Source organism: Peromyscus eremicus, chromosome 1 (assembly GCF_949786415.1).
Source record: "Peromyscus eremicus chromosome 1, PerEre_H2_v1, whole genome shotgun sequence".
NCBI lineage: Eukaryota > Metazoa > Chordata > Mammalia > Rodentia > Cricetidae > Peromyscus > Peromyscus eremicus.
This window is the reverse complement of record NC_081416.1, coordinates 20681956-20701417: the sequence shown is the minus strand read 5'-3', so window position 1 is coordinate 20701417 and position 19462 is coordinate 20681956. Positions and strand designations below refer to the sequence as shown.

At 49.7% G+C, this 19462-nt stretch overlaps 1 protein-coding gene across 1 annotated transcript in view; it reads right to left on the bottom strand.

The window, feature by feature from the left end:
* The window catches only part of Slit1 (slit guidance ligand 1), a 156975-nt gene extending 138162 nt beyond the window's left edge, over positions 1–18813 (bottom strand). Inside the window, exon 1 of the mRNA XM_059258140.1 lies at positions 18369–18813. Coding sequence (XP_059114123.1) covers positions 18369–18565 — 197 coding nt within the window. The 5' untranslated portion in view covers positions 18566–18813. The remainder of the gene's footprint in view (positions 1–18368) is intronic.
* Positions 18814–19462: the final 649 nt, after the last annotated feature.

Below are 19462 nucleotides of genomic sequence, written 5' to 3'. Positions count from 1 at the left end.
CTGATGCCCTATCCCCAGGGGCCAGACCTACTGATGCTGTGGCTCCTCCTCTCACACCACCCTGGGTGTCTGCCCTGTCCTTCCTTCCAAGGCCACATCTTCCCTTGGCCCACCTACAGAAACTAGAACAGATCCTGGTCTGCGTCCTCATTGACATGCTAGACACAGACCCCACATCAGAGGCCATGTGGCCCTTTCCCACCCAGCCCCCTAGTGCTCTCTCAGTCTACCAGCAATTCCCAGAGGACCTGCTCAGCCTCGGGAAGTCAGGCCACTCCAAAGGGCAAGTTAGCAGAAATTTTCAGTAGCAGAAAGTTCTTGCGCTGCCTGAGCCACCGCGACACACATTCGGCTCCCTCCAGCATCTAATCCATCCCTGAGGCAGGAGTCACACTGACTCCTCTTCCCCACCACTGTCACCATCACCTGCATGCTCTTCATCAACCTAAATGCCCCACCCCAACACACACATGTGTAGAATATTATTTTAAGATGTGTTATATTTGTCTATGCTCTGGAACATTTGTTTAGTGATGCAAAGATGTGTTGCGTTCTTTTATGTCGCATTTGTATAACTCTGTGAAGCTGTGGTACTGTACCTATCTGAACACCTGATGGTCTAATAAAGAGCCAGATGGTCAATAGTGAGGCAGGAGAAAGGATAGGCAGGGCTGGCAGGCAAAGAGAATAAAGAGAAGGAGAAATCCGGGAGGAAAAGAAAAAAGAACAAGAGAACAAGGAGAGGAGAATACTAGGGGTCAGCCACCCAGCCACACAGCCAGCCATGGAGTAAGAGTGAAAGTAAGATACACAGAAGTAAGAAAAGGAAAAAGCCCAGAGACTAAAGATAGATGGGATAATTTAAAGTTAAGAAAAGCTGGCAGGGGCTGGAGAGATGGCTCAGGGGTTAAGAGCACTGACTGCTCTTCCAGAGGTCCCGAGTTCAATTCCCAGCAACCACATGGTGGCTCACAACCATCTGTAATGAGATCTGGTGCCCTCTTCTGGCCTGCAGTCATACATGCTGTAAACATAATAAATAAATAAATCTTTAAAAAAAAATTAAAAAAAAAGAAAAGCTGGCAAGAAACAAGTCAAGCTAAGGCCAGGCATTTATAATTTAGAATAAGTCTCAGTGTGTGATTTATTTGGGAGCTGGGTGGTGGGCCCCCCAAAAGAGCAAAAACAACCAACTACATTTTGGTATACCAACATGAGGCTCAAATATCTCTGGGGCCTGAGAAAGCTGAAAAGATTTGAAAAAAAAAAAAAGGATATGGCTCCTTTAAGAAACCCTGCTGTACAGCAGAGCACTTAAACAGCTTCTTTGATGCTAAATAGAAACAAAATACTAAGTGAAAAATGTCTGCCACAGTGCAGGGCACCAACATTCCATAGCTGGGTGGTTGAATGTGGCTCTAGGTCAAACCTCCAAACAGGCCACAAGCTTTAGGCTTGGCTCTCATGAACCTAGAAGTGAGCAGAGCCAGCCAAGAGAGCAGCATGAAGGATCCAGGTGTAACTTAGCAGTCAAAAGTTTGCTCCTGTGGTCAAAAAAGACTAAGGATATGCAGTAAAGCAGGTTCATATGGAAAAATCCTCTAGAAAGGTTCCAGTGTGTTTTACAATGTGCATAGGTGAAAGAAAGAAAGAAAGAAAGAAAGAAAGAAAGAAAGAAAGGGAGGAAGGAAGCGAGAAAGAAAGAAAATGTGTATAGACAGTCATAGAAAGAAATAGTTTAAAAAATAATAAAATAAAGTCTTTAAAGAGAGAAGTAAAATAATAAAAAAGAAAAAGTCCCATAACAATGGGAAATACACTAGGAGTCTGGATCCTGTATGTTATTGTGTTGATTTTGAATTTTTTGATGGCTGATGGGCAAGAGACAGCTTGGGATTGTGAGCAGGACTGCAGGATTGAGCCAACCTAGAAACTTCAGGAATGCCTTAACTTTTTTTTGTTTGTTTGTTTTTTTGGTTTTTGGTTTTTTTTTGTTTGTTTGTTTTTCGAGACAGGGTTTCTCTGTGTAGCTTTGCGCCTTTTCCTGGAACTCACTTGGTAGCCCAGGCTGGCCTCGAACTCACAGAGATCCGCCTGGCTCTGCCTCCCGAGTGCTGGGATTAAAGGCGTGCACCACCACTGCCCGTCGGAATGCCTTAACTTTAAAAAGAAGTCATGGCCATGAGCTCAAACCAAGTCCAAGACACTTTGTCCTGGAGTGTGAGAGGTATGTGGTCTAGACAATGATCCATAGTTGCTTCCCCTAAGAACTGTGTGTGTTGTTTGCTTCCACATGCCCCAGGAACCTAGGTGCTCACTTGAGTTGCCATTATGACCATTTGACAGATGAGGAAAGAACAGTTCTCAGGTGCTGAGTGAACTCCCAAGGGCAACAGCTGAGAGGTGACAGAACCCATAACCATGATCTTCTGACTCTAGGGCCCAGGCTGCCAATCAAAGCTGACAAGCTAGTAATTCATTTGACTCATCACTCTGTGCCTGGGACTCTCTGTCTCCATCCTATTTATAGTAGGATTGGAGGGGGCTTCAGTGATGCTCCAAATTGCCAGACCATTGGCAAGTGCCCCAGAGCAAACCCCTTCCTCATTCTAACTGCTGAGAAACATCTTCCTGTGACAGGGCTCTCATCACATCAAGGCTTTATCTTATTAATCTAAGAATTCTTTCCTGGAAAGGCCACCAATCTGTACCTTCTGCAACACAACTTTTCTTCCAACCCTGGGACCATCTTCAGGAACTCTTGCTAACTGGCTCTGATGGCAGCTAACCGATGGCAGTATGTCAGCCTTCCTTTGAGCCATCATGAAGGAACTTTCAGCCACGAACCCCATAGCACAAGGTAGTCTTGGTAGTTTCATTTTCTCATTATAAAAGTACATCTTTGTTGGCTCATAGTGACAAAAATGTTAAAATAACTGTAGTGAAGTGAGAATGTGTTCCATAGGCTCAGGTTTATGAGCACATGATTCTCAGTGGGTAGCACTGTTTGGGGGATTATGCAATCTTTAGTAGATGCAGCCTTGCTGGAGGAAGTATGTTACTGGGGGTGGTGGGCTTTGAGGGTTCACGACCTCACCCCACTTTCAGTCTCCTCTCTGTGAGTGCATGGAGATGTGATCTCTCAGCTTCCTACTCCAACCACCTGCCCCCATGCCTTCCCTCCCATTATGGACTCTCCCTCTCAACTCCTAAGCCAAAAGAAACCCTTCCATAGGTCTCTCTAGGTCACGCTATTTTAGCACATCAACAGAGAGGTGACTAATAGAACTCAAATGGTCAGTCGTAGAACCAATGCTTGCTTGAATTTCAGCACATCCAGAAAATCCAGTGCACACTGTGAGCTACAGACCTGCCTGATGACAAAGAGGGCTGCCGTGGCACAGACCGTGGCAGCGGGTTACAAGACAGCCTGTGTTCCACGGAAGCCACTTATGTGCTCGCTGTACATTCACACGCATGCATAGATCTGTGCACAGCAGGTACTGAGTCTGGGGCCACATGGTCATAGCTATGACTGATAAGTAGTAAGAAATAAGAAGTCTTTTCAGCTTATTTCTCTGCACTTTAAGTTTTATAAGCCAGTACAGTATCCAATTTATTTCATTTAAAAATTTTTACTAAAATTTTTTTACTAAAATTTACTAAAAGTAATTTTAAAAAATTAAAAATTAGTGACATGCAAATATTTTTTTCAAGTTCCTGGAAAAGAAAAAAAAATGAAAACCACATATCACTAAGAATAACCACTAGGGAAAATCCCCAAGTCTGTTTTCTTTGGATACAATGCTTATCTAGCTGAGGTAACCTCACGAGTGCTCCGGGAAGATTCCTGAGGCCTTTTAGAAGGCAGCTGACTGTATTCCCAGCACACAGCTGACAAAACCCAGGAAGACAAATGCTAGGACTTGTCTGCCTGAGACAGGGCCAACATGGAACTCGGGAACCCCCAGCACAGAACTCCCACTGAGGCAGGTGGAGTGGACTGGCAGGCAGGAACTCCTGATTTTGTCTGGCACCTGTCTCCCCTTTCACTGAGATGCGGTGGGCGCACTGGGCCACACACTTCCAACCAGTCCCTCCTCCTCACTTCCTACCCAACACTCCATCATCGTGTGAAAAGAGACTGGCCAGGCAAGGGAAGGAACTATGGCTCATACATCAACACGAGTACAGCCTCTTTCCCAGGAGTCCCTGCTGGTGCTTTCCAGGAACAACTGTCCCAGCCTCAGTCTGCCCCACATACTGAGTGAGAGTGAGGACTCTCAGTGGCCAGATCTTAGTGCCCCCCTCTCTAGGGTGAACCCCTTTCTTTCCCAGGTCTGAGGGCAGCTGCAACTTAGAAACATCATATAGGCCTTAGCAGAGACATGACCTTCCCAAGGTCATCAAGCCCTTGCCTCAGCAGGGCAACCATGGCCCCTTGCTAGAATACAGCATCAGGGCCTCTATTCCTCCAACACGTAGTCCCAGAGTATTGCCGTGGAGACCCTCTCCCAGAAAACACGCTTCTGGGACCCTTCCAAGACCCGCAGCTTTCTCGGCCTCCAGGCTCAGAGAATTCAGGATCTAGGCTAACCTGGGCTCCCCAACACTTTGCCACTGAGGCCCACACCTGCCACTCCTCCTTACTGGTTCCTACAAGGTTTCTATTTTGGACCAACTGTGCGCCCTCTTCATCTCACAGGCACCTGGCAGTGAGTCTGTGCTTACCAACCTGCTGATGAGAAAATGGGCACAGAAGAGTGACTCAACTCGCCCAGTGTGCACAGCCAATAGATGGTGGGGCCAAGCTGGAACCAGGTCAGAGGTCTTCCCTACACCATGAAACCTGAAGGTTTGGGCTTCCTCCTGTCTCATCAGCCTGTGCCCTCAGCCAGTGCCGTGAGACCTTAGACAGAGCCAAGGTCACTCGGGTGTTCTGGAGTCCTGTGGTAAGACCCAGAACTCTGCCTAAGCAGCAGCATCAGGAGGCTCCCAGCCCACCCAGCTAAGCATGTTCTTAGTGGAGAAAAACCTGGGCCTGGAAGTCCCTCTTCTACCACCACACTAGCTATGTGGCCTTAGGCATGGACCTTAAATCTTCTGTGCCTCAGTTTCTCTATCTGTAAAATGAGGATGATGAATAGTACCCCCCTCCTAGCGGTGTGGTGGGATTGATATGATTTTATATTTCTAAACACCAAGGACAACAAACAGCCAGCCCACCGCCCACGCTCTCTACCTGAGGATAACCAGCTGTGACTATCTTGCTGTTTCGGTTGTTTTCCTCTGTGATCATGGCTCCCCAGCAGGTGGGTCCCCAGGCCAGGCTGGTGCTGACCACCAGGCCCAAGCAAAGCAGAAGGAGCCAGCAGCTCACATCTCAGACCCCAGGCTAAAGCGCAGAGCAGACACCTCCTACAGTTCTCCCTCTTCCAAGACACACCCTGGTGGCAAATGTCCCCACTTCAGCGGTTTCCTATGTGGCCCTAGGCTAAAAGAAAAACCTCAGTGACAAAAGATTTGGGAGAAAATTCTCCGAAGCAAAGCTCTGTGGGGGAAAGCCAAGCCAGAAGGAGTTATTGACTCCTCTCGGGAAGTAAGGCTGCTTGCCAGTATCTGGGAGTTGGTGAAAATATGAAGGGAGATCCTCAGGTCGATGAGACTTGAGGAGGCTCAGCCCAGGCTCAACTGTCTCAATCTCCAGTACTTCCTCACCAGTGTCCCACCCTGGGGCTCCAGCTGTTCCAGTTCTCTGGGGACCAGAACACTCCCATGGTGGCCCAAGCCTGCAGTGGTGACAGAAGCTCTCACTAGGAATGATGTGACCCCCTGAGCTGCATGCTGCACCTAGCTCTTCCCTTTGAATCTTCCCGGGGGTGAGTCAAGGTCTGCCATCAGGCGGGAATGCAGAGGGAAGGTTGACCCTCCTCAGCACTGCCCACTGGGCACTGAGGCCCAGTCCTGAGTCTGGCAAGCCACCTGCAAAGACCACCTCAGGCCTTCACCCTTGTGCCAGCTCCCTGCAGAGATGCCAATAGATCCCCACATTCACCCTGTTTTTCTATTCTGATCGAAAAGCCACAGCCAGAGGAGTCTTTACAAGCTGTGAATCGGATCCTCATGTAAGTCCTGGAATTACTCTTTACCCCCATTACTGTTGGAATCAAGACAAAAACCTCCTTCCCATGCATTATAAGCTTCCCATTGCCTGCCTTGAGGCGCTCCCAACCCCCAGCCCCACTAGATTCTGTGGCAAAGACTTTGACACTCTCCCTGCCTGGGAGGTCCTGCCTCCCCTTTGGCCTAATTCACTCCAACTTTCCCTTGCCAGCGGCTAACCTTCCTCTCCCAGAGCCACAGAGTCACCCTCTACTTCACAGCTCAAATCAGGGATGGCTTTACAGGGATTTGAAGGAGTCCTAACTGATGTCACAGCCCCCACACAAGACTAGAAGTTTCTAAGAACACAGGCCAAATTGTTTTATTAGTTTGATAATTTTTTAATATGCATTCATTTTTTATTTTTGTGCTTTGGTGTTTTACCTCCATGTTCGTCTGTGTGAGGATGTCAGATCCCCTGGAACTGGAGTTACAGACAGTTCTGAACTGCCATGTGGGTGCTGGGAATTGAACTTGGGTCCTCTGGAAGAGCAGTCAGTGCTCTTAACCAGTTAGCCATCTGTCCAGCCTGGTTTGATGTTTTTTTATTTGTTTGCTTTCCTTGTCTCTTCCAGGGTCTAACACGGCACATCACGCATGTTTCGGTGGGCTTTCTGGAAGGCCAGAGCGGATCTGCCCTAACTTGACATGTTTCCAGGAATGCTGGCTTCAGTGACATCTGTTTTCCTGCTCCCTCCTCCTGCAACCCACCCCCACCACACTTGCTGTATGCATTCCACAGATGGGCATATCCCAAATGTTCCGTGTACAGTGTGTGCCCCTGACAACAACCTCCCCTCTCCCAGGGCCTTCTAGTCTCCTAGATGAGCCTGGTGTGAACAAGAGAACACGTCTGGAGCAAGCAGCCAGGCACAAAGGTCCTGCAAGAGCATCAGCTGCGGTGTGTAGAGGATTGCCTTCCTCTGGAGGCTGGATGATAGTTGCTTGTGTGTACTTACGACTTGTGCATCCACTGGCCCTTGGTCGTTGGGAATAGTGCTGCTATGAACATGGATGTAAGTGTACAAAACAGCTCTTCAAGGCTCTGCTCTCAATTCTTCTGGGTCATGCAGCACATTAGTTTGCTTTCTATGATATGATGAAACACCATGATCAAGGCTACTCATAGAAGGGTTTATTTGTCTTACAGTTCCATCAGACGAGCAAGGGGCATAGCAGCAGGAACTAGGTGCTGCGGATTCACATCTTAAGCCCCAAGCCCCAAGCAGAAAGGGCAAACCAGAAATAGAGTTTTTGAGCTCTCAAAGCCTACTTCCAATGACATAACTCCTCCCAGAAGGGTATACCTCTTAAGAATCCCCCCCCCCCCCCCCCGTCAATGCCACCAAGTGGGGACCGAGTGTTGACTTATGTCCAGGGGACATTCTCATTCAAACCACTACGTACAGTAATTCTTTTTTTTTTTTTTTTTTTTTTTTTTAGACAGGGTCTCACTATGTAGTTCTGGCTGTCCTAGAACTTGCTATATAGACCTGGCTGGCCTCAAACTCAGAGACCCGCTTGCCTCTGCCTCCTGAATGCTGGGATTAAAGGTATGCACCACCACCATCCGGCCAATAATCCTATTTTTAATTTTTTGAGAAATTGCCATCCTGTTCTGCACAGCAGCTGCTTCCTTTGAGGTCCTCATCAACAGGTGTTAGCTTCGTCTGGAAATTTTTTTTTTTTTCTAATGGTAGCAATCCCAGTTGGAATGAAGGGATTGGACCCAACTCAATTCCAATTCCATGTACTTTTCTATTCTGAGAGTCAAACTTCAACTGGTCCCATCATTACTGAGGCAATCCCCTTCTCTGAGCTGGGAGCTGCTCCCACACAAGCAGCTCCTCCCAAAGTCCCCGACTCCCTGAGGCTGACCTCCACCTGCAACCTACCTCCCTGCTTCCCACGGGAGTCTCCTCACCATCCTCCACCTCTGGCCCCCTCCCTGTGCCAGCTGGTGACTTGAGTCTACCCCAAATGCAGCACAGGCAGGAATCAATGGTAGAGCGGGGTAACCAGGTGGCCTCAAGGCCCCAGTGCTAAGCGCTGACAGGTGCTTTGTAGTGCTGAGTGAGTGAAAGGAGACGGGCCTTATTAACATCTGAAGAGCAGCAGACTCCAGTCAAACTTAAAAGCTACACACAAACACATCTCACAGCTTCATGACTCGGGGACTCAGCCAACCACTGAGCAGCCAGCTGTCCTATCCCCGCTGCAGATGGCTCCACCTCTCTGTGAAACTGGCTAGAGTAATATCTTCTCCCAGGACCGCTGAGTAAGACAAGAGTGTAGACTACGCTGTAAAGCGTTTTTTGCCCTGAGTCTGGCATGAGGGGTGTAAATGGCGACCACAGGCACCATCAAAGTAACACCTCCGTGTCCATCTTTCTCTGACCTATTCCCTGACCTTTCTGCCTGCCCTCCTCCAACCCCATCCCTCAGCGGCCCTCCCCACACCGCTGTTATAAAACAAGCAAGCAAGCAACTCTCCGGGACTGCTTGCCTGGGTTTCCTCTGCGCTGCCCTCTCCTCCCCAGACTTCCCACCCGCTCACTCCTGCCGGCTGCTCCTGCCTGCCTTCACTTCTTCCAGGAAGCTGTTAGTCTCAGACTGCAGTGATCTCGGCCTCCTGTGCCAGCAGCTTGCCTTGACCCTCATCCTCAGAGGGTTGGTGGCCCTACCCTCCTCACCCTCCTCCACAGCTCCACCCCGTGCGTGCTCCCCACCCAGAACATGGCTCCTCCCACATGGACCACACTTTCCTTGCCGCCAGCTCTTCCCCTGTATCCGCTCAGGGTGGGTTAGAACTAGAGGCAGTCCTCCTGTGGCCTCAAAGGGTACAGTTCCTTCATTAGGAGACCCCAACAGCAAGCAGTGCTTCCAGATCTCGTTCTGTGCACCCCAAATCTGAATCTCCTGAAATCGCCTTTGCCAAAGACTACAGAATCAGCACATCTGGGATGAGCCTGGGAATGTGAATTTTGTGCTAGACTGTATTTAGTCACAGGTCTCTCCCAGGCTGGGCCTCTCCAAGCACAGCCTCAGTTCTGTGGAAATTCTATGGTGATTGAGGATATCTGTCATAGCTGTAAAAATAACCACACGCCTAGCGGCCAAGACCACCCCAAATCCACCACCTCACAGTTCTGGGGTCCGATGTGTCTCACTCAATGCTGCCTTCCTCTGGCCACCTCAGGAGATTGTCCCTTCCTTACTGGCTCTCTGCCTGGCTGTGGACTCTTCCTGGACAGCCTCTAATTTCTCACTTAGGTCACCACATTTCCTACGTCTTGTCCTGGCCTTCGCTCCTTCACAGAGGGACCCTTGATAATGCTGAGCCCACTCAGGTGATCCAGGACCACCTCCCACTGTCTCATGATCTTTGGTTTAATCCCATCTACAAAGTTTAGTTGTAAGGTAGGAAGGTTGCATGTCCTGGGGATATGGATATGGGCATCTCTGTGGGCTGTGACATAGTTTGCCACTATGACCTTATTTTCTTTCTTTCTTTCTTTCTTTCTTTCTTTCTTTCTTTCTTTCTTTTTATGACCTTATTTTCTAAAGCATAGATCAGAACCCATGAAATGTCTCATCAAGAGTGGAATTTTCAAAAGAAAAAGAACTGATTAAACAGATTTTTTTGAGTATCATGCCATGGATAGAATGATACATGGCACACAGCCTGTGTGCACTTGGGAAAGTAAAAAAAAAAATCTAAGGTATCCCCCAGAGAAGCCACTCTGTTAAGGAGGTCCAGCCAGGCATGGTGGGGCTTGCCTATAATCCCAGCATTCAGGAGCCCGAGGTAGGAACAATATAAGTTTGAAGACAGCCTGGACTACATAGCAAGTTCCAGAATACAACTACATAGTGAGACCCTGTCTCAAAAAAGAGGAACATATTATAATTCTCTTCCTTTCAAAAGAATTTAAGAGATATAGGATTGGGGAAACAGAAAACAACAATTAGGCAATAATTATTGAAGATAAGATTCATCAATCAATGCTAAAATTAATAGCTGACACTTTAAGGAAACACGGGACACTGCATGTTCTCAGAAAGTCACTTTATAGTTGAGGACTCTAGTAGACATCGTCTTAACCCAAAGATGTGGGTTAGCCAGCAACAAGCCACATGGATGCATCTGCCCGAAAGACACTCTGAGGACACATTACCCCTGTGACATTCTTTCCAAAAATGCATGGGCTCAACCAAATTATGAAAAGTACTAAACAAGCCAGGCATGGTGATGCACACATTTAATCCCAGCACTTAGGAGACAGAGGTAAGTGATCTCTGTGGGTTTGAGGCCAGCCTGGTCTACATAGTAAGTCCCAGGCCAGCCATGAAAACATGGCAAAACTCTGTCTCAAAAACTAGAATGATAGACAGATAGAGAACTATACAACCAAATCAATGAACTTTGCACAAAATAACTAGCTAATGATCTTTCTGAAGAGTCAAGGTTATGAAAAGCCAAAAAGGACAAAAGTCCTGCTCCAGACTGAAGGAGACTGAGGAGAGATGCAGCTAAACAGAATGTGGACCCCTGGGACCCAGGGGGCCATTTGTGGATGAAAAGGAGGAAAAAGCCCACTACTTGGTTGATAATGTAACTATGCTAATTTCTCAATTGGCTAACTGCACTGTGGTTATGAAGTTAGCATGAGGGGAAGCTGGTTGAAGCGCATGTGGGAACTGTCTGAATTTCTAATTCATTTAACTATTTCATGGATTGAATCAACTAAAACCATTTTGGGAAAAAAAGACTTTTTTTTTTTTAAAAGAATAAAACTATAGCAAAAAACAAGGAAAAAAAGAATAAAACTATAGCACTAACCACAAAATCCCAGTCACAGAAATCACATAACCGACTTTCTCCCCACTGCTGGCTGCCCTTCAACACCATTCCAATTATTCTACACACCAAAGCAAGGCAGCAGAATTCCTGAAAACACCATTCATACTTGCCCCTCTCAGCTCAAAACCCCTGGGGCAGATGCTCAAAGGAGCCTGTCACCAGGACACCAGATGGGCCTGCACAGGCGTCCACCAGCCAAATCTAAGATACTCTCGGCATCAAATTGCAATGGTAACGAACTAGATTCCAACAAATAAAATAATAACACAAGTTTGTTACATATAGACAAACAGATGAAGAAGAAAGGGAGATCCTTTCTTACCAGCAAACAGTGAAGAAAAGATGCGACCAGGAATCAGCCATTAGGTCTGAAGCCCCAGACAAAGTTCTGAAGAACAGGTTATATACACAGCTTCAAAATGCCTCCCAGAAATCACTTAACACAGAAGAAAACAGATGAACCTTGACATCTGTGTACCTAGGGATCCGAGCCAGATATCAAAGTCACCAATGCCAGAACAGACTGACACTGTGTGTCTCCTCACAGGACACAAAGAAGGGAACAGTTTATTTAGAATTTTTATTTAAAATGGGATGTAACCCTAAGGAATGATTGAATAAAGCCAACTGAAAGACATACTGCCTGACAGCTGGACTGTAGTCCTCAGCATGTCAAAGCATTTAAAACCTCTAAATGCTGCCTGGGGTCTTAGATCAGAGTCTAAAAGTGTTGATAAGACGTTACTGAAACAGCTGAGGAAAACGGAACGTGAGTTACAGAATAGATAACAGTGTTGTGTTTTGAACGTTCTGATTTTTGGCAGATTTGTTGCTCTTAGGAAATATACAGCCGGGCAGTGGTGGCGCACGCCTTTAATCCCAGCACTTGGGAGGCAGAGGCAGGCGAATCTCAGTGAGTTCGAGGCCAGCCTGGTCTACAGAATGAGTTCCAGGACAGCCAGGACTGCTACATAGAGAAATTCTGTCTCAAAAAACAAAAACAAAAAAAGAAAAGAAAATATACAAATACTTAAAATTTTCAGAGCCTTCAGTCTATTCTTTTTTTAAATCTTTTTAATGATTTATTTATTCTTGTTTTATGTGCATTGGAATTTGCTTGCATGTATTTCTGTATGAGGGTGTCAGATCCCATGGAACTGATGTTACAGACAGTTGTAAACTGCCATATGGGTGCTGGGAACTGAACCCACGGCCTCTGCAAGAACAGCCAATGCTCTTGACCACTGAGCCATCTCTCCAGCCCCCTTCAGCCTATTCTTCAAAGGATGGGGGATCGTAAGCCAGGTGTAGTGGTGCATGTCTGCCACCTTGTTCCTTGGGAGGGTAAGATGGTGAGATCCTAAGTTCAAAGCCAGCCTGGGCTGCAAAGTGAGATCCTGCCTCAAAACCTGTATTTGAGCATGTGTGTCTTAAGTGTGAGAGTGAGAGATTTAAGAAAGGAAATAGAATGACATGAACAACTGGGTCTGATTAAAGGAGACACAGGAGTTCCTAACCCTTTTGTTGAAACTTTTCTAACAAAATGAAAAAACTATAGTGAGCACAAGGGCTCTTTGAGAGTGGTGAAAATAATCTAAAATTGCACTTGGGTGGTGTTTGCACAGCTCTGCTGATTTATTTTAAAATCATTGACTTACCGAAAATTTAATAAAAGCTTTACACACAATTACAAGTGCAAGCACGCACGTGTGCACACACACACACACACACACACACACACACACACACACAAGCAGCTTCTCCTCTTTCTCATCCCGCTAACCCGATGCTCTACTAGGATTCACCCACAAAATCCCTCACTCCTCAAGTAGATCTGCTCCTCCTCCTCCCACCCAAATCCATGGCACTCACCTCTGTGTCCCCAAATGTGCTTACCCTTCCCCCCATAACCAGATCCAGAGCCTGAGTTGGCTCCAGCCCTGCCCCCCTCTCTCCCTCACTGTCACCACCAAGTGCCTCCCATCAATCACCGCATCTCTGCACTGATGGGACAGTGTCTACAGGCTGCACGGCAGACTGAGCCCTTTATCTGGATGGTTTCATTTCAACTTTCCAGCTCTACAAGTAAAATGTCATCACTGGTCCCAGCAAAACGAGCCACTGCTGAGCTGCCCAAAGTCTCCCAGGTGGCAGCTGATGGAGCCAGGATGCAAAGAGGCCATTGTCACCCTGATGCCTGCCTGTGCTGGAAGCTGCCGTGCTCCCTGTCCCTACAGATGTCCTTGCATACTTATTCTTTCTCTCCCACCCCGCTGCAAGCTCCCAGAGGAACCAGCCCATACCCAGACCTCTCTTGATGTGATGCACACGGCAGGTGCCCAACAGCTGTTTGTTGGCCACGGGCTGGGTTCCAGAAAGAGAGGAGGGGGTGGCAAGCTCCATCAAAAACAGGAGCCAATTCTCCACCCCCAGCACAGCCCAGCTCCCTGGCTACTGCCCAAGGCCCGGCCGTCATCTGCTCTGGGTAATAAGTATTTGTATGGCGATAATTACAGCATTTGGGAAGAAAATCCCATTAAGCAAGAGCCCTGCCGAGCTGCTAATGCCGGCACAGAACTGGAGGCGGCAACTCCGCCAAACGCCTGCCCGTCTGCTCCCGATAACGTGGGGGCTGCCTGTCCCCACCGCCCCACACAGGCCCCGAGAGAGCACGGACGCCCCTGCCTTGCAGCCTCCGGCAGCATGGGCCAGCTCCTGGCACAGCATTAAGAAGGAGTACCGAGGAAGGAAGGCATACTCATATTCTGGTGTGATCCAGGACTCCCAGCCACTGGTGAGAGAGACAGGGTAGGTATTGCCGGGATCCAGCACTGAGTGGTCTCCGAATCCTTTCATGTCCCTGGAGCTCTCTGTCACATTAATAGCAATGATAATCGTGCCATTTATTGGGCACTTGCTTTCTGCCAGGCTCTGTGAGGCACACAGCACCTGGATGCCTATTATTGAGTTCAATCCTCGGCCCAGCCTTTGAAGCAGGTCCTGTCATTACCCCCACTTTATGGGCAAGAAACCGGGGATTTGAAGGAGTGTGCTCCTCCTGAGCACTTATCTCAATTTGCAATTATGTCTTTATTCTCCTATCAGCCATTCTTCTCGATCCCCTGCTGGACAGGAACTTGGGGACAGGCAGTTTCTCCTTCCACTCGGCAGAACGCAGAGAGCTCAGTAGACAGCAGCTATCTGTTGAATGAGGGAATGCAACCCCACAGGATACCCCAGCTGCCAAGAGGCAGAGCAAAGCTCACAAACTGCCAGACAGGCGAGACCAGAGTCACGCCATCAAGACCTCCACCCTGCGGAGTCCCTTCTCCCTGTATCCAAACTGCAGGGGGGCAAAAGAAAAGACGCCCAAGTAGCACATGCTCTGAGTGGCAGGCGCCCAGGAGAGCAGCCTGAAGGACGGCCAAGCTTCAGCAAGTACCTCACGAGCCCACCTGAATGTTCTAGCCTTTAGCATGGGCCTCTCACAGTATTATCACCCAATGTTTGAATTATGAAGCATTTTGTAAACACATCATGAGTGAATCCTTGGGGAGGTCTTATGGAGTAGCAGGTATTATTCCCACAGGCAAAGGGAAGGTAGGTAGGACACCAGCCACATGCCACCGGACCCCAGCGTATTTCCTGCAAAGCTGTCATCCCATTTATACATGGGCAACATATAAAGGGTCTCAGGCAGGTGAAGGACCACTACTGGGTCTCTGCACCAGTTGCTCAGAGTCCAGCAGAGAGCTTAGCACGCTGGTTACCATACCAGTGCCTGTGAGAGCAGGAGACCCACCCCCACCACGGCCAACTCCCCTGCTCAAAGCACTTCTCTGCTCTAGGACCCCACAGCGGCTCACCCAGCCAGGCCTTGATGACAGACATGGTTTCAGCCCCTGGCCTCAATCCCAACATCATATGGATTCTAAATGGACTCCTCAAACCCTGAATGTGACCATTTAGCAGCTTAATGGGGAGGAGCCCAGGCTAGCCACGGACCTTGGGCAGGATAGATGGACCAGCAAAAGGGCACAGGGACACAGACAAGACCGGCAAGACTCACAGCCTGACAAGTGACAGAATATGGTAGACTTGGGGGCAGATGGCAATCAGCATCCTGACCTTCCAGGAGCCCTGCCCCTACATCCTTGGATGACCTGATGGAAGGTTCAGCAGACATCTTTCCTTCTCCGCACCCACAAGAGACTCAGTGGCAAGCCCAAAATACAGGCGCCAGGGCAGTGAGGCAGAGCAGCGTCCACACAAACTAATCCTGCTCGTCATACTCCTGGATACTCTAGTGCAAACCACTGTTTAAATTAAGAAAAAAAAATCCTCCTGAAAGTCAAGATCCTTGAGTGGAAGGGGGAAAGTTAACATTTGGCCAGCGTGGCTGAGTCCCCCCGAGCCTGGCCGTACAAAGATGTGACTGTTGCAGGGTCTTGGCAGCCGGTCTCCGGTCCTCACTCCTCACTGTAATTGTTCCATTACAGTGAATTATTTAGCATCCCTTCCCATCCGTCCACCCAGCCTCAGCCTCTGTGGCTGGACCAATTTCCCCAGCAGCCCTGAGCCTTCTACAAGCTCTTCCCAGAAGTCTCCACAGAAAACCATGGCAATTGCTTCCCACTTGGGAGAACAGGTCTGAACCCAGAGTTATAGAATATATGGTCATAAAGTTGCCGGGGCCCGTGGGCTACCACTGAAGATGCCCAGCGGACTGCAGACAAGCATACAGCCTACAGAAATTTCCCAGCCTGAGGAGCTGCTGGCCAGTCTCTGACCAGCATACCTTTCTAGCTCCCCTAAGATGCTCACCCTGGATTCCCATCCAGACATCCCCAAGATGGATATGAAGCTGGAGAAAGGCTTTCCTGGCCCTTCCCAATCTCTCTTTACAACCCCAGCCCCGTCTCATCTCTGGACACTGTGATTCAGCCCCAGGGAAAATCTGAATGGCTTGAAGCCGCCAGGCCAAGCCACTCAGAGCTGCAGGCTTTGTGTTCAGGCAGTCACTCCGGCCTGGGTTGCCTGTAGTCTGCTGGCAAAACCCACCAACCCTAACACACCTCATCTTCTGAAAAGCCCCTTCACCGCCCCCCACAAAAGGGCTTCTGGGCCCAGTGTTCTCACAGCCCCATCACATGGCTAGCCCGGCCTCTCCCTACATCTTCTAGCTAAAGGCCCCCTGTCCAGTCCTTCACACCATCTGCCCTTTGAAGGCAGAGACAGGCTTGATAAACATGAGACGTCTCTTCCTGTGCTACCATGGTAGCCCCTTAGCAAGTATCAGAACTCTGACTTCTTCTAAACATCACCTCCCATTCTCCCAAGAAGCAGAAACCCAATGTAGCCCAAACTCCATTTCCTGATAGAAAGCGACTAAGTTCCAGAGAAGTGTGGTAACTTGCCCAAAGTTACACAGCCAATAATTCATAGAACTGGGTTTCTAACCAGAGCGGCCCCCAACTCTGCTCTACCCCAGGATTCACTTTATCTCACTGATTATAAAAGACTAAAGAGCCAGGCAATGCTGGCACACCCCTTTAATGCCAACATTCGGGAGGCAGAAGTGGATCTCTATGAGTTCGAGGCCAACCTGGCCTATAGAACAAGTTCCAGGACAGCCAAGGCTACACAGAGAAACTCTGTCCCAAAAAACAAAACAAAACAAAACAAAGACTAAAGAATTCATGAAAGTCAAAACAGACCCTATCCTAAACATTCAAGGTAGCAGGAAAACAAGAACACAGAGAGCCAAGGTTCCAAAGCAAAGGAGAAGGGCACATGCGTCTCACGTGCAGGATAACATCTGCAGGAGAGACACACCACTATGTAAAGCAGGGGACAGGAATTGTGTCCAGAAAAAATAGGCCAATCAGGTGACTGATGACCTCAGAGGTCCTCCAGACTTTGGTCATTAGTTCCTCTTCAGGTCCATGAGGCTGCCTCTAGTTTGGTTCCACCCCTCAATTTCTACACACACACACACACACACACACACACACACACACACACACACACACCAGTTCCCAACTAGATTGCATGCAGATTGCAAATTCTCTGAAACTGTCACGGGAGTGTCTCAAACCCAGCCAAGAAGAGTCTGGGGCAAGCGTGTGCTCACTAATTGCTGGCCTTGGTACTTCAGAGTTCGATGCAGCCAACAGTTCTCCCCAGAGTTTGCCTCTGACCAACTGGGACTCATGAAAATACACTCAAAAGTTAGCAAAACATATATTCCTTTTTTGAAGCTCACTGCAGTCACCCAGGAGTGTGGGAAAAAAGGAGAAACCCACTTCAGAGAAGCCAGCAACCTTTTCCAAAGCAGCAATAAAAATCTCCTGGTGCGGTCACCTCTGAGAGCTGTACAAAGGCCCTGTGTGTGACTAGAAATCTACTCGCAAGACCCACAGACCCATGGCCTCACACTACTGTGGTGTCCTCAGATGCTGGGGTTTCACACGGACCGCCTTTGGCAGGAAAGTAGAAAACACATCCAGAGCTGTAAACACAAGCTCTACCATGCTCAGCAGGTCTAGAAAGGGTGGAGTTTCCTCAAGAATCCAGAAGTAGAAGAGAACAAGGGAAGAGGCATGATGGTTTTTATGACTTCTCACCGTCGATACCTTCAACCTTGTGTCCCCACTCCAAGCTTCTCGTATCATTCCTGGGCTCCCAGTCCAGGACACATCTAACCCTTACAGGGTGCTAAATGTCACAGGCCCCAAACCCCGAACCAAAGGCCCTCAGGTCCCATTGTCTGTCTGCCTGGGTTGGGGATGGGGACAGGAGGAGGGGGTAGGCTGCTGACACCTTTAAGGGAAGAATTACCAAGGCTTTGGGGACAAACAATGGGTAGACTAGGAGCCCAGAAACTTCTGCTCCACGGCACCAAGCAGCCAGCCCTCGGAACCCAAATCCACCTGCTCACTCAGAACCCAGCCAAGCCCCAAGTGTCCAAAAGGAGACACTGTGCTTGGCATGTGTGGGAAGCTTTTCTCCTGGGTGCCAGGAAGGCTCTCTGGTACGGATTCGCAGGTATCCTGGCGGAATAAGTGCTGTGCAGTGGGGAGGGCCTAGCACGGTGCAGAGCGCAAGGGGCAGGTGTGAGGAGGGGCTGACAACCCGTCCAGGGCCCTTTGAAACCTGGAGACAGCCGCGCTCCTAGCTTCTGGCTCCCGAAAGACCTACGAAGGCACCGCGACTCCTCTACTGGCGACGGAGCCCAATAGTCTTGCGCCTCCCACCCCATCCCCGGCCCTCGGATGCGTCAGGGTGTGAGAGCAACCTGGGGCTGGGAGGAGTCCCAGTGGACGGGTGGAGCTGTACTCACAAGCGCTCGGTGTTCCGCGGGATGTTCTTGGGGATGGCTTGTAACCCAGTGCCATGGCAGTCCACGGTGGTGCCGGTGCAGGTGCAGAGGGCGGGGCACGCCGTGGCCCCCAGGCGCCACGCGGCTGCCCACAGCAGCAACCACAGCTCCGGTCGGCTCAACCCCAAAAAGGACCCGCGCTGGAGCTTCAGCGCCATGGTGCCTTCACAGTGTCCCGCTCGCGTGCCAGACGGCTGCAGCCGCTGACCATCCCCGTCTGGGGCCGCCCCCAGGTGCTATCCCCGCCGAGCCACCGAAGAGCCGGGAGGGATCGTGCGATGCGCCCTAGCAGTCCGGGTAGCACCGAGATGCTCCCAGCGACCCGTCAGTGCTCCGACCCAGGAAAGGCGCCCTAAGCGGAGGGCGCACGACTCCTCTCCCGGAGCTAGCTGCCGGCGTCTCCCTCTCTCTCACTCCAGCTCCCAACTGACTGCTGCGAGGAGGAAAATGGGCAGGCCCCGCGCGCGCGCACCTCGAGTGCGCGCGCGCACACACACACACACATACACACACTCACACACACCCGCACGCTCGCTCACACCCGGCAGTCATCCATCAATCGAAAAGCACACATCCAGGGCCAGACTCCTTCCCGCCCTCCCCCACGCAGCACGGACCACCGCCCGCCTCCTCCCCACCACCCCTCTGCTGCAGCAGAGGCCCAGCCGCTGGCATACAGTTTCAAAGGTGCAACCTCCCAGGCGCCAGGGGCTTGGGAGGGGGGTGTTGAAGGCTGGACCTGCTCTGTGGGGCTCTGCTTGTGGTCTCTCTCTCTCTCTCTCTCTCTCTCTCTCTCTCTCTCTCTCTCTCTCTCTCTCTCTCTCCAAGGATGTGTACATTTATACCAGTCACTTCAGCACCCGCAGCTGCTGGCCCAGAGGAGCAAAGGGATACACACACACACACACACACACACACACACACACACACACACACACAGCCACACCTTCCCTGGGACCGCAGACTTCCCCGGTGGCTGAAGAGGTCACCAAGCCCCAACAACTTCCTTTGTCAATTGTTGGTGAAGCTTTTAGTACCAGGTGGCCTCTCCAAGC